Source organism: Colobus angolensis, unplaced genomic scaffold, assembly GCF_000951035.1.
Source record: "Colobus angolensis palliatus isolate OR3802 unplaced genomic scaffold, Cang.pa_1.0 Scaffold84, whole genome shotgun sequence".
Lineage (NCBI taxonomy): Eukaryota > Metazoa > Chordata > Mammalia > Primates > Cercopithecidae > Colobus > Colobus angolensis.
This window is the reverse complement of record NW_012122265.1, coordinates 3,020,684-3,035,204: the sequence shown is the minus strand read 5'-3', so window position 1 is coordinate 3,035,204 and position 14,521 is coordinate 3,020,684. Positions and strand designations below refer to the sequence as shown.

The 14,521-nt window shown below is 49.1% G+C and overlaps 1 protein-coding gene across 1 annotated transcript in view; it reads left to right on the top strand.

The window, feature by feature from the left end:
- OSBPL5 (oxysterol binding protein-like 5) overlaps positions 1 to 14,521 on the top strand; it is a 79,108-nt gene that overhangs the window by 40,119 nt on the left and 24,468 nt on the right. The window contains exons 4-7 of the mRNA XM_011930157.1: positions 2,938 to 3,018; positions 3,257 to 3,358; positions 4,734 to 4,937; positions 5,754 to 5,838. Of these exons, the coding sequence (XP_011785547.1) occupies positions 2,938 to 3,018; positions 3,257 to 3,358; positions 4,734 to 4,937; positions 5,754 to 5,838 (472 nt within the window). The remainder of the gene's footprint in view (positions 1 to 2,937; positions 3,019 to 3,256; positions 3,359 to 4,733; positions 4,938 to 5,753; positions 5,839 to 14,521) is intronic.

Genomic DNA, 14,521 nt, shown 5'->3' with positions numbered 1-14,521 from the left:
TTGTATTTTTAGTAGAGACGGGGTTTCACCGTGTTAGCCAGGATGGTCTCGATCTCCTGACCTTGCGATCCGCCCGCCTCGGCCTCCCAAAGTGCTGGGATTACAGGCTTGAGCCACTGCGCCCGGCCTCTAAATTATATTTTTAAGGAATTTTCATAGGTTGCAAAGTTCTGGTCAGACTGAAGTTCACGGTTCTGAGCAGCACTTCTCGTCTCTCAGGTGCCGCCTTGTGGCACTGTGCACTGATGCACAGTAGCACTAAGGAGTGAGCAGAGGACCTGGCGTGCCTGGACGGGGTACCCACCTGGTCTGCAGGAGGGAGGAGCGGGCAGGCACTCTCTGCAGTGCTGGGGCTGCAGGGGCTGCAGTGACCAGACCCCAAGGGTCCTGCCCATTTGGGGAGCAGGGGTTGCAAGTGCTCCGTCCCATGCCCCATAGTCTTGCCTTTATTTCCCCCTGTTACCTCAAACAAGCACAGCTCCATTCAGCTGCATCTAGTGGGAAACTGGCCAGAGGGGAATTGGCAGCAGGTTCATCCATCCATCCATCCATCCATCCATTCATCCATTCATTCGAAATGCTTGCTAAGCCCCCAGCTGCCAGTGTGAATGGGCAGTAGGGTAGAACCCTCCCCTGGCAGGAGCCATACCCAATCATCAGTTCACCACAGAAACGGCTGTGTGACTGTATTGCAAAAGTCCTGGGCGGGCCCAGGGTGGTATGTGTCACCAGGACCTGTGCCAGCAGGGACATGAGCTGTCCTATTTCTGGGGAAGCAGCTCAGGGAGCAAGAAAGGAGCAGGGGCTACCCAGCCACAGGGAAAAGCATTCCAGACTGGGAACAGAATGTGCCAAGGTAACCAAGGGCGCCATGAACAAGACTGTAGCTCAGGGGACTCCCAGGAGGGCAACTTAGGACACCTTCTCTGCCAGCCTGGGTCCCTGGAGACCTGTCACCTGGCCAGGGTCTGGCACATGCCTCGCCACTCAGATCTGCCTCCTCCTTATCACTCATCATCAGCCCAAAGATTGCTTCCAAGTCAGAGCCCTCCAGGTGCCCCGTCTTGTGCCCTTTTCTTGTTGTGATCCTGAATGCTCTGACTTGGTTAAGAAAGTGCCACACTGGAGCGACACTGCCTGGGTTCAGTCCCGGCTCAGCTCCTTATTAGCTGTGTGACCTTGGGCAGGTTTCTGAACCTCTCTGTGTGTAGGCTCTTCCTCTGCACAATGCTGGTAATAACAATGATGATCTGAGCTGTGGGATCTGATGGGCTTACACCCATGCACAGGACTGCAGAACCGCAGCGCTCACCTGACCCCTGGCTCCTCCCGCCTCTGCGTGCTGGTGGCTGGTCTGTCTCTCCCTGAAAGAGCAGGACACTGGCATCTTTACTTTATAACCTCAGTGCCTAAGGCCAAGCCTGGCTCCCAGTGCTGCCAGGACTGCCAGTCCTTGGAATGGTTCCATGCCCTGTCCCTTGCTAGCTCTTCACTTCTCTGTGCCTTGATTTCCCAGTCACAGAAATAAAATAGGGACCGTAACCGGCCCTACCTCATGCTTGGCTGCAGAATGAAGGGGATGAATACAGGCAGCACCCGAACAGGACCTGGTGCCCCAGCAGACAAGGCTTTAGCTCTGTACTTAGCACCATCATGATTGGAGTGGTGGGCAGTCCCCAGCGTCCTGGGCTTCCGGCCAGGAGGAGCCCTGAGGGAGGCTTTCCTCGCACTGGAGGCTCCCCTGGAAAGTGCTGGGCACCAGCAGATGCCCAGCCAGAGCAGGGCAGGGCGGGCACGCTTTCTCTGGAAAAGGCCAGACGGCATTTAGGCCCCGCCGCGCGGCGCAGGCTCCGTTCCAGGTTCTTGGTGCAGCCATCCAAGCGCGAGAACAGCCACAGACAACGCGTGCCAGATCACCTGGCTGTCTGCCAAGAAAACCTTATTTATGGATTCCTCATTTGAATTTCATATAATTTTCACATCTCGCAAGATATTCTTGTGATTTTTTTTCAACTGATTAAAACTGTGGAAGCTGTTCTTAGCTTGCAGACCACATGGAAGGAAGCAGCAGGCAGGATTCAGGTCGTAGCTTGTTGTCCCCGGCCTGCAGCCTTTAGACCTGGTTCTGTGTCCTAACTCCCCCCCTACCTGGCCTCAGGTTCCCCATCTGTAGAAGAACCATGGTCCCTTCTGCCTCCAAGATCTTGGGACTGCTGCCCTGGGCCGGTGCAGTCAGCCACGTGTTGGACTCGGGTTCGGGCCTGGACAGTGACGCCTGCCCTTGGCCCCCAAGGGATGGGGTGGGCACCTCCACTACATACCCCCCACCAGCACATTGGCCCTGCCCAGAGCTGGGCACTTGCAGTGGCCAAGGAGCAGCCATGCTGGGTACCTCGCAGGGAAGACAAGGCAGGGAAGCTGTTCTTTTCGGTGGATGCAGGGCTGGTCCCCAGGGACCCAGCCTGAGTGCTTGTTGCCGCCATCTCGTGGCCACCGCTGAGCTCCCCTTCTGCGAACTCCACCCTCTGGCACCCTCACTGCCTTCCTCAGAGGCCTCCCAGGTGTCTCCTCAAAGAGGACCGTCCCTCAGGGCTCAGTCAGACCCATGGAAAGTCCGCCCTGAACCCTGATGTCCCCACATGTCCCTCCTTCCTGACCGTCCTGCCACATCCCAGCATGTGCCCCGAGGAGGATGGGTCTCCCCCGGTCACTGGCACGCGCCCATGGGGGGGCTCTCGTCAGCCACCGTTGTTCTTCCCTCCCCACATGGCAGCCCTGGAAGTTCTGGTCGGGGGGACAGAGGGTGCCAGGTGGGAGGGAAGCAGAGCACCCTTCTCTGACCTCTGCCCCTCATATCCTTGGCATCAGTCCAACCTGGGCTCCTAGCCCTGGGCCAGCCCCTGTGCCCGGTCCGCCATACCCATCTCTCTCTCGTAGGCCGAGTACAGGCTGTGCAACGGATCAGACAAGGAGTGTGTGTCTCCTACCGCCAGGGTCACCAAGAAGGAGACTCTCAAGGTGAGTCCAGGCCCGGGGAGGGTGCAGCCGTGTCATTGTCAGACCGATGGCCACCTGAGCCAGGGAGGTCACCGTCCCCACCTCTCAAAAGGAGGGGGACAAACCGCACCTGGTCGCCTCCACACCCCTGCTTCCTCTCCTGCCCCTGCCCCTGGACCTCGCCCCGGGCCGGACGGTAGGAGAGCTGGGGCAGCTCGGTGCCTTCTCCCATGACCCACCGCGGGTGCCCTGGGCCCAGGCGCAGAAGGAGAACTACCGGCAGGAGAAGAAGCGTGCCACGCGGCAGCTGCTCAGCGCTCTGACAGACCCCAGCGTGGTCATCATGGCCGACAGCCTGAAGGTAGGTGACACCCGGCCTCTGGCCACCCAGGACACGGGTCAGCCTGCTGCTGCCATAGCAAAGGACCACAAGTGGGGTGGCCTGAAACGATGGAAATTCACTTCCCTGCATCCAGCCGCATCACTGCAGCCTCTGCTCCATCCTCATGCGGCCTTTCCTTATCCACCTGTCTCCCCCTTTCTGTAAGGGCACCGGTGGTAGGAATTAGGGCCACCTTACTCCAGTATAGCCCCATCTTCACCTGATTATGTCTGCAAAGACCCCATTTCTGAATAAGGTGGGGCCTGGCCAGTGGGTGGAGGGCACTGGGGAGGGAGGCATTGCTGTGGCTTCCGGGAGAGGACCCCACATCAGGGCGGGGTGTCCTGTGCTCAGACCTCACGGAGACCATGGCCGTTCACTCAGTCTTTGAGCCTCCATTTCCCCTTGCGTACAGTGGAGGTAAAACTACCCAACTCGAAGGCTGCTGGGCAGCGCATACCAGATAAGTGTGCCCGGCCCTGGTGTCTGCAGAGCCCTGGCCCATGTGGGCTCCTTCTACCCACATACCAAAATTATGAATCAAAAGTTAGGTGCAAAAGTAAGTATTCAGGATGAGAAAAGAAGTGACAACTACTTTCAGAATTTACAGAGCTGCCAGGCCAGGCGCAGTGGCTCCTGCCTGTAATCCCAACACTTTGGGAGGCCAAGGTGGGTGTATCACCTGAGGTCAGGAGTTTGAGACCAGCCTGTCCAAAATGGTGAAACCCCATCTCTACTAAAAATACAAAAATCAGCCCGGCATGGTGGTGGGTGCCTGTAATCCCAGCTACTCAGGTGACTGAGGCAGGAGAATCACTTGAACCTGGGAAGTGGAGTTTGCAGTGAGCCGAGATTGTGCCACTGTACTCTGGCCTGGGCAACAGAGACTGTGTCAAAAAAAAAAAAAAAAGAAAGAAAAGGAAAAGAGTTTACAAAGCTGCCAGTTACAATAGTCACGCCACTCATTGCTGGTTCCTCACTAAGGGCCTTGACCTTGAACGTGACTCTCACAAGTAAATTTGTCCTTGCCGCCACATGTTTCTTTGCATTCACCATAACACGTGGGCTCCTTTTAAAAACTAAACGAGGACCCTGCCCCAAGTTCCACTCTGAGTCCTGGGGTCCTGCTCGCCGTGGCCTGGCCCCTGCTTGGGCATGCGACAGACACAGGACACCAGCCCAGGGAGTGGGGGCGAGGAAAGGGTGAGTTCTGAGCTGGTGTGGGGGAGTGAGGGAAGAGAAGCGCCCCTCGGCGGCCCACCCTGGTCTGTGCCCGGCTCCCCGCCAAACCATCAAGATGCACCGGGGGTGGTGGCCCCGGAGGGTGGGCATTGACGCCAGCACCCTCCCTCAGATCCGTGGCACCCTGAAGAGCTGGACCAAGCTGTGGTGCGTGCTGAAGCCGGGGGTACTGCTCATCTACAAGACGCCCAAGGTGGGCCAGTGGGTGGGCACGGTGCTGCTGCACTGCTGCGAGCTCATCGAGCGGCCCTCCAAGAAGGACGGCTTCTGCTTCAAGCTCTTCCACCCGCTGGATCAGTCCGTCTGGGCCGTGAAGGTGCTGCAGAGGGACGGGGTTGGAGATAGAGGCCCCGTAGGGCCAAGGGGCTCATTCCTGGGGCCTTGGTGGAGGGTGGAGCCAGCCAGCTAAATGGCCCCCTGGGGGCGTTGGGCAGGTCTCTCACCTTCTCTGAGCCCCACATGCGGTGGGAGGCGGGGTGGAGGGGGAATGATGATCAGCTGTGGTCACTGGTCCTCCAAGTGAAGCAAACGGTAGGCTGCAAGGAGGTGGCCGGCTGGCACCAAGGTCACCCCAGCCCCTCACCCAGCTGCTGTCCAGGAGGGACAATAGTAGCCACTCCCAGGGGTGGCTGAGGAACAGCTCTCGGCCCTCACCCCTCCTAACCTGGGGCTGCCCTGCCAGGTCTAATGGGTAGGAAACCAGAGAAACCCAGAACGCCTGGTTACATTTGGATTTCAGCAAAACATCAGGGTTCTTTCATACGAGTCTGACCCCAGTCGTGTATGGGAAATACTTAGACCAAAAAGCTACTCATGGTTTTTCTGGGATTCAGACATCACTGGGCATCCTGGATGTGCATTTGCCGATTCTGGCCACCCCGAGTCGGGAGGCTCAGAGCTGGAAAGCTGAGGGCAGAGCTGCTGGCTAAGAAAAGGGACAGAGCTCCCTCACCTACCCGCCTCTCTGCAGCCAAGTGTCTACCTGGCCAGGTGCCTGGCCCCACCTGGTGGCCCTGTGGCCCTGGGGGTATCCAGGTGGTCCCGGGCGTGGGTCCGCATGGTTCTGCCTGACCTGTCTGTGTAGCTGGTCCTGGGTGTTGCCTTGGGTGACACCCAGATCCTCTCTCTCCAGGGCCCCAAAGGCGAGAGCGTGGGCTCCATCACACAGCCCCTGCCCAGCAGCTACCTGATCTTCAGGGCTGCCTCCGAGTCAGATGGTAAGTGCCTGACAGCTTGCGCCTCTCTTCAGTACCCCCACCTGAAGTGGGCCCCCTTTTGAGGTTGTAGCCCAGATACAGGTGGCCCCAGTTCAGTCCCTTCCACTGCCTGGGGGCATCCTGAAGTCTGGCCAGGATGAGTCTGGCTCAGCCAGGCCTGCACTCACAGAGCCCCCATTCCTAGCCTCAGTTCCCCATGGGTAAAACGTGACATTAAAATAACACCTGTCAAAGGCCAGGCGTGGTGGCTCACACCTGTAATCCCAGCACTTTGGGAGGCTGAGGTGGGTGGATCACCTGAGGTCAGGAGTTTGATCAGCCTGATCAACATGGCGAAACCCTGTCTCTATTAAAAATATAAAATTAGCTGGGCATGGTGGTGGGTGCCTGTGATCCCACTACTCAGGAGGCTGAGGCAGGAGAATCTCTTGAACCCGGGAGGCAGAGGTTGCAGTGAGCCAAGATCAGGCCACTACACTCCAGCCTGGGCAACAGGGAGATTCCATCTCAAAAAAAAAGAAAAGTTTATTTTGCCAAGGTTGAGGCCACGCCTGTGACACAGCCTCAGGAAGTCCTGACGACGTGCCCAGGGTGGTTAGAGCACAGTTTGGTTTTATACATTTTAGGGAGACATGAGACATCAATTGGCTGATGAACATTGGTTTGGTCTGGAAAGGTAGGACTATCAAAGCAGGGAGGGGGCCTCCAGGTCATAGGTAGATTAGAGACAAATGGTTGCATTCCTTTGAGTTTCCGATGAGCTTCTCCAAAGGAGGCCATCAGATATGTATTTATCTCAGTGAGCAGAGGGGTGGCTGAGTAGAATGGGAGGCAGGTTGGCCCCAAGCAGTGCCCAGTTTGACGTTTCCCTTTAGCTTCGTGATTTTGGGAGTCCAAGATATTTTCATTGCACATTTCCCCCCTTTTTCTTTTTAAAAATCTTTTGGAGAAAGCATTTTAGAAGAAAACAAGTCTCTGGTCTCAGGTTCTACCTGATCTCTCATGGCTAGGATGGTTTATTCCTACACAGGTAGGTCCCAAGTTATTAGGAAAGCTCATTTTTAGAAGGTTGTGAAGTCTTGTGTCCTATGAAGAGAAAATAGGGGGAGGAAGGGAGAAAAACAACAACAAACAAAAGAACAATCCTGGGAAATTGGTATAGGCCACATTACTCTGAAGTCCATACATCAGTAGGCAGGTATGAAAGTGGCTTATGTATGTAAGTAGGTTGCTGTTATTTTCTTCTGAAGTTTAAGTTACCTAGCTTCAGTTTGCAGGGCTTTAAGAAAGCACAGCTTAGTCTTCAGTGACTCCAAATTAGGAAAAACGGGGAAAAAAAAGAAGGAAAACATTTGAAAACATTATTTTGAAGACTTGTAGCCAAGAAAAGTTAGAATTTCGTCCAAACTGTAGAAAATAACAAAAATTGAAAAACATTAGGGAAGACTAGAATCTAACAACAACTGTACTATAGGTTTTGAAACACATTTTTTTCTCTCTAGTTTCCCATTTTAACTAAGGACGAATTGTGGTAGGACTGGTTTGCCTTATTATACTTGGACTAATTATTTCTATACACTGCAGCAAGAGTAATTATTTTTTCCATAGGCTTTTAAATTGTCTTTGATGGAACTTTGTTCCATAGAAGGAATCTCAGATAAGACTTTTTTAAAACTGAACCCAGTCATGGATTTGTGCCATGAAATGCCTATAAATTGGGTGAATTATCATCTTCTTGAAGTTCCAAGATAAATTTGGAGCTCCTGGGCCTGTCAGAAAGTGACATTCTTTACTTACCGCAGGTCAGGGACTGCGTAGACGAGGTATGAGGCCAGTTTTTCCAAGGGGCTTTCATCGGCTCCATAAGTCGAGTTTGAGTCCTTAAAGGAAAGCACATCATTCCAGGCAAAGCCTTGGTAAAATAACCCATTTCTCCAATTGTGTCTTGTTACAAATGAAAACAGATTCTTATTGCACTTATGCAAATAATTACATTGTCATAAGTTACGAATACTCACAGATAGTTTCCAAATTCTGTAAAAATCAGGTAGAGAGAAACAAATATGCTCCAAATTTTGTTCTTAGGAGTATACTTTACTCAATTGTTAAAAGCCATAAATAGCTTAAAGTTTTCTTGACTCTGAAAAACAAAACAAAGGATCAGCAATGTTTTAAGCAAAAAGTCAAAAAGATTACTTCACACTTCTTTGTTGTTGTTGTTGTTGTTGTTGTGATGAAGTCTCGCTCTGTTCCCCAGGCTGGAGTACAGTGGCGCCATCTTTGCTCACTGCAACCTCCTCCACCCGGATTCAAGCGATTTTCCTGCCTCAGCCTCCCGAGTAGCTGGGGTTACAGGCATCCACCACAATGCCCATTTAATTTTTGTATTTTTAGTAGAGATGGGCTTTCACCATGTTGGCTGAAGTTTTATAGCTGATTATAAAACCATTATAAAACCACCTTCTAAAGAGGACCAAAACAAGACGATTGTCTGTGGATGACAAAAAGTTTTAGGGCAGCCATAGTCAAAGACACAATTGACAAGGAAATTTGTTACCTCTGTGGCACAAAGTAATTTAACGTAACAATTATAATTATTACTGATAATGTACATTAGGTCATATCAGAGTTATAGGAGTTTCCCATAATTTTGGAACACATACCAATAACATATTTATACAAATACAGCCCAAAGAAAACCAAACACCATTTTATATTTGACAATGCTTCGTGTATAATTTTTATACCAAATAAAAGCCAAACATGTCATTTTTGGACTTTAGGGAACCTATTAATAATATCTTAAAGGATTAGGTTAGAAAAAGATATAATTTATAATTTGATTTTGGAAAGTTTGTCAAGTATTAAAGGTTTAAAACACTTGATATTACAAAATAGGATTATAAGTCATTGTAAAATCATTCATTGGAACAAAGTTTTTTTTAGAAAGGCAAAAACCTTCATTCTTTGAGACAGGAGACTTCATTTTCCAAACAATAAGCCCTAATAACATCATGAAGCCAATTAAATTGTTTTCCAAAATTAGTCTATAAAATTTTCATCTTGATCATAAGATATAACTTCCATAAGCCTTTATAACCTTTATTAAGGAGTCACTTATTGTTTTATGAAAACCTTGTTTATCTGACACAGGGGCCCATATGCCAGTCTTGCATTAGTGTGTCTTTGACATTAATGATTAATTTATAGAGAAACTGAACTTTTTTTTTTTTTTTTTTTTGAGATGGCGTCTCACTCTGTCACCCAGGCTGGAGTGCAGTGGCACGATCTCGGCTCACTGCAAGCTCCACCTCTTGGGTTCATGCCATTCTCCTGCCTCAGCCTTCCAAGTAGCTGGGACTACAGGTGCCCGCCATCTCGCCCGGCTAGTTTTTTGTATTTTTTTTAGTAGAGACGGGGTTTCACCGTGTAGCTCAGGATGGTCTCGATCTCCTGACCTCGTGATCCACCCGTCTCGGCCTCCCAAAGTGCTGGGATTACAGACTTGAGCCACCGCGCCCGGCCTACGTAGGTTATTTATAAAAACTGCAATTGGCATTATTTAAATTATGGAACCACCATTGCAAAATTATAACTGAGACAGTGAAAGAGATTTGACCTAACTGACTCCATCTTGCTTCTAACCTCCAAGCTGTCCTTGTTCATTCCTGGGCATAGGTCGAACTAACTTTGGGAGGAACTTAGTTTATAGTTTAGCTGAAACAAAGACTATAACAGTCTTTCTCAAAACAAACCTTACTGCCTGTGGACTAGACTACCTAAAGCCACCAGATTAGAAGTTATGGTAATCTTACTAAATTTAAGATGTAGCTATTTTTGTTAAACTAATGTCAATGTTTTTTTTTGTTTGTTTGTTTGTTTTGAGCCAGGCTGGAGTGCAGTGGCACAATCTCAGCTCACTGTTAACCTCTGCCTCCCAGGTCAAGTGATTCTCCTGCCTCAGCCTCGCGAGTAGCTGGGATTACAGGTGCCTGCCACCACGCCCGGCTAATTTTAGTATTTTTAGTAGAGATGGGGTTTCGCCTTGTTAGCCAGGATGGTCTCGATCTCCTGACCTCGTGATCCGCCCGTCTCGGCCTCCCAAAGTGCTGGGATTACAGACTTGAGCCACCGCGCCCGGCCTACGTAGGTTATTTATAAAAACTGCAATTGGCATTATTTAAATTATGGAACCACCATTGCAAAATTATAACTGAGACAGTGAAAGAGATTTGACCTAACTGACTCCATCTTGCTTCTAACCTCCAAGCTGTCTTGTTCATTCCTGGGCATAGGTCGAACTAACTTTGGGAGGAACTTAGTTTATAGTTTAGCTGAAACAAAGACTATAACAGTCTTTCTCAAAACAAACCTTACTGCCTGTAGACTAAACTGCCTAAAACAAGATTAGAAGTTATAGTAATTTTACTAAATAATTCAAGATGTAGCTATTTTCATTAAACCAATATCAATGTCTTATTTATTAAAGATTACACAAGCAAAGATCATTCTGTCTTGGGCTAGGTTTATAGTTTCATAACTCTTATGCCCTATTTTGACACCTTATGGTATTTGGCAGGGATAAGTATGAAATTGCTTGATTAATAAATGCAAACAAAAATGTATGCTAGCAATTCTTAAGACATTTCTAATATTACTTTACCAATAATTTTAAAGCTGGCTTATTCATTAAAGATTTTACTTAAGTTACATAAATTTGAAAAAGCATTGGACTCATCTTTTCTTTTTTCCTGATCAAGTATTTGATTCAAGTGCATTTATTTTCTTAAGCCAATCAATTAGAGCCCTTTTATATCTTTTCAGTAGTGAAACGTTGTGTACACAACACAGAAATACATAGACATATTAGGCATGCCAATAGAAGTACATCTTATAGGTTTATAAAAACTTTTTTTTCCTATCTTAGACTTTCAGATTCTTGAGAACCTGTTTCACAACCCTAGGCAATTGTCAGCTAAATAGCCTTAAATTTGCATATTTAAGGAAACAACTCAGGTGAAAATCAAATAGCAAAATTTGCATCATAAGGTACAGAGAGAAAAAGTCTAGTGGTGCTAGAGGCAGACTAAAGATGGATGCCAAATCAAACAAAATTATAGAAATCTATCATAGTATTGCATAAGGAGACCAATTTTATTTAGTAGGGACTACCTATCATTTACTGGATCTCTGAGCTCTGAGAAGAGCCCACACTGAATCCTGGGTCTCCAAAAAGGGAGAATTATTATGAGGTTAGACCACGTAATGCTTTTATAGTGCACTTAAAAAAAATTTTTTTTTTTTAAAAAAACATTTCTAAGTGTCTAAACCACACTCTTCCTTAAAAACCCAAGAGTAACCTCTGTTGCAATAACTATTTTAGTCAAAAAGAAAACACGAAACAGCTTACACAATACAAAAGTAAGCAGTTTAAGAGCTGAGACAAACTTGTCTGTTTACATTCTTGGGGTTTCATAAGAAAAAGCAAGTTTCTCCCCCAGAGGGAGTCTGGCACCTTCTCCATTTTCTTTAAGGAACCCCAGGCTACTATAAGCTATTTTAGGTCCCCCATGCAGCAGAGGGTGCAAGAGAAAGGAGAGACAGCAGAAGTAAATCAAGAAAACAGAATTCAGTCAACTGAGAAGAAAAAAACCTTTTACCCAAAAAAAGACAAGGTCCTAGGAGAAAAACAAAAACAAAAACATGAAGGTCTCTTAAGTAAAAACACACAGATGCACACACACACCTGCATACAAACACACACATATGCACACACACCTGCATACAAACACATATGCACACACACATATGCACACACACATATGCACACACACATATGCACGCACACACACACACATCTTGGATGTTAGCTTTTCATTAAACTGACTTTCAACCATTGAGCTTCTTTAAAAAAATCTTTTTAAATCTCATTCCATAGTTCAACTGATCAATTTCAACGAGAACACAGAAGTACAGTCATTACTCTTTCAGTTTGGCCTGGCTAGTGAAAATGTGGCATTGTTACATCAATAAAGCCCCTTAGTAGTCAAAAATCAAAATCTTTCCTCTTGTCTTTTCCTTTTGCTGGCCATTTTTCTCCCCCCATCACACCACCATTGTGTGTGTGGCGGGCAGGGGAATATAGCCACTTCAAAGGCCTTGTTCCCCATAATTTGGAAATTCCTTGGGATTTGATCAAGCCAGATAGAGTTCAATGGGAAAAAGACCAGAACAACAAAAACAGAAACAATCAACAACAAAAAAACAGTTAAGCAAAACAAACCGTCGCACAACTTCTGTGATTACTGAGCGCTCTAATAGTACGGAGAAATTAAGACCAGCTGGTTATTAATCTTAACTTTGGCCAAGACAAACCACAATTCAGTTACTTACCTAGGGATGGGTCTCAGGCCGAAAACTGCTCTCCACTGTCCTAGAAGCAGGAAAACAAACAAACAAATAAACAAATCTCATCTTCCCTATTGGAAGGGAGCTCCAACTCCATAAAGGAGTTACCTGCCTTCTATCGTCATGGAAGCAGGAAAAACTTGCCTTCCTTGTGTTGGAAGCAAGTAAAACTCCAAAAAGAGAAGTTGTGCAGCAAAGTAAACTTTAGATCTCGGCCACATTTTGAGAGATCAGGGATTCTCTGGGGTGGATGCTTCCAGGACTCATAAAATTGTCTTACTGGTTTGAGCCATCAAGTTAGCTCAAGCTGGTACCAAGCACCAGTAGGAGACTTGTGAAAAGTCAGGGGCATCTCTACTCAGAATCCCTCAGTGGATACCAAAACGTGAACCCCGAAAATCTGAGACGGGTCTCGGTTCATTTAGAAAGTTTATTTTGCCAAGGTTGAGGACGCCCACCCATGACACAGCCTCAGGAGGTCCTGACGATGTGCCCACGGTGGTCAGAGCACAGTTTGGTTTTAGGGAGACATGAGACATTAACCAACTTGTGTAAGATGAACATTGGTTCGGTCTGGAAAGGCAGGACAACTTCAAGCAGGGAGGGGGCTCCCAGGTAGATAAGAGACAGATGGTTGCATTTCTTTGAGTTTCCAGTGAGCTTCTCCAAAGGAGACAATCAGGTATGCATTTATCTCAGTGAGCAGAGGGGTGACCTCGAATAGAATGGGAGGCAAGTTGGCCCTAAGCAGTTCCCAGCTTGAGTTTTTCCCTTTAGCTTAGGGATTTGAGGGGCCCAAGATTTTTCTTTCACACCAGGCACCATTGAACCAACAGGTTCTACGTTATCATCCACATTAGACAGATCAGGAAACTGATGCACAGGCAGACTGCCTGCCAGCAAGAAAGTGCTAGAGCCTGGACATGAGCGTGAATTTCCCTGACTGCCAAGTGCATTGCACACTGTTAGTGTGCCCTGAGTGGCCGCTCAGGCAGCTGTGACTGCAGTGATCCTGCACCTGGAGGGATTCCCTCTTGGCAGTGCCTCCCTCTAACCCGAGGTTGGGGCCTTGCCCCACCGCACCCTTCTGTGGCTGCTCTGCGTAAATGTGGTTGCTCCACCTCCTCTAACCCCCCAGCTGGTGCCTCCCAGAGCAGCAGGGTGAGGGGCTCCCATCCCACCAGTGGTGCAGACCTAAAGCAGCCTGGCCTTGACCACGGGGCTCTGGTACCTGTCAGGTTGGAGTCTTGGTGCCACATCACCCCTGGTGGTCAGATGCCAGATCCGTGCTTCCTCCTGGGCCATCCTGAGTCCCCGACTCTGTGCCAGGTCCCATGCAGGCCCTGAGATGGACAGGTTAGCACACAGCCTCTGTGCTCTTGGGTGAATTGGATAACCAACCATCTGATAAGGCAGGTTGGGCTGAGGCATGAGCTGAGCCCCTGATAGGGTGGGGGCCACCATCCGGGAGGAGGGATGTCCCCAGCCCCTGTGGGTATCAGGGTGGGCTTCTGGAAGAGGAGGAAGAGGTCTCGGAATGAGCTTCAAAGGATGCATAATATTCAGGATGTCTAGTCCTTTGTGGCAGCTACAAAGCACAGATGTTCAGGCCCTGGGGCCAACTCGTCAGTTGTGACCCCTCCAGCTCCCCACCACCAGCCACTGCCATCCCTCCCCCAACCCTGGTGTTCAGCCCAGGCTTGGCCGCTCTGGCACCAACCAAGCCTGCAATGCAACCAGCAGGATCCCAGATATCCCTCCAACCCAATGAGAAGGGCAGCTCTAGAGACTCAGGAGCCACTGTCTAGGCAGGCCCCTCCCTACCCTGGACCCTGGGATGCTCCACGAAGAGCAGGATTTCACGGATCTGAAAGTGAGGAAGAGAAACTCTCTGTCTCCAGGATCTCCAAAAGGCAGAGGCTCAGGGAGGCACAGAACCGCCTTCAGTGCTCTTCAGCCCTATCCTCCCACCTGGTGTGACCTCAGAAGCCTTCTTTGAATAACACTAATTGATAGCTCAGTCGCGGGGGCTCACGCCTGTAATCCCAGCACTTTGGGGGGCCAAGGTGGGCGGATCACCTGAGGCCCAGAGGTTGAGACCAGCCTGGCCAACATGGTGAAACCCTATCTCTACTAAAAACACAAAAAAATTACAGGCAGGCACCTGTAATCCCAGATACCTGGGAGACTGAGGCAGGAGAATCACTTGAACCCTGGAGCCGGAGGTTGCAGCGAGCTGAGATCACCCCACTGCACTCCAGCCTGGGTGACAGAG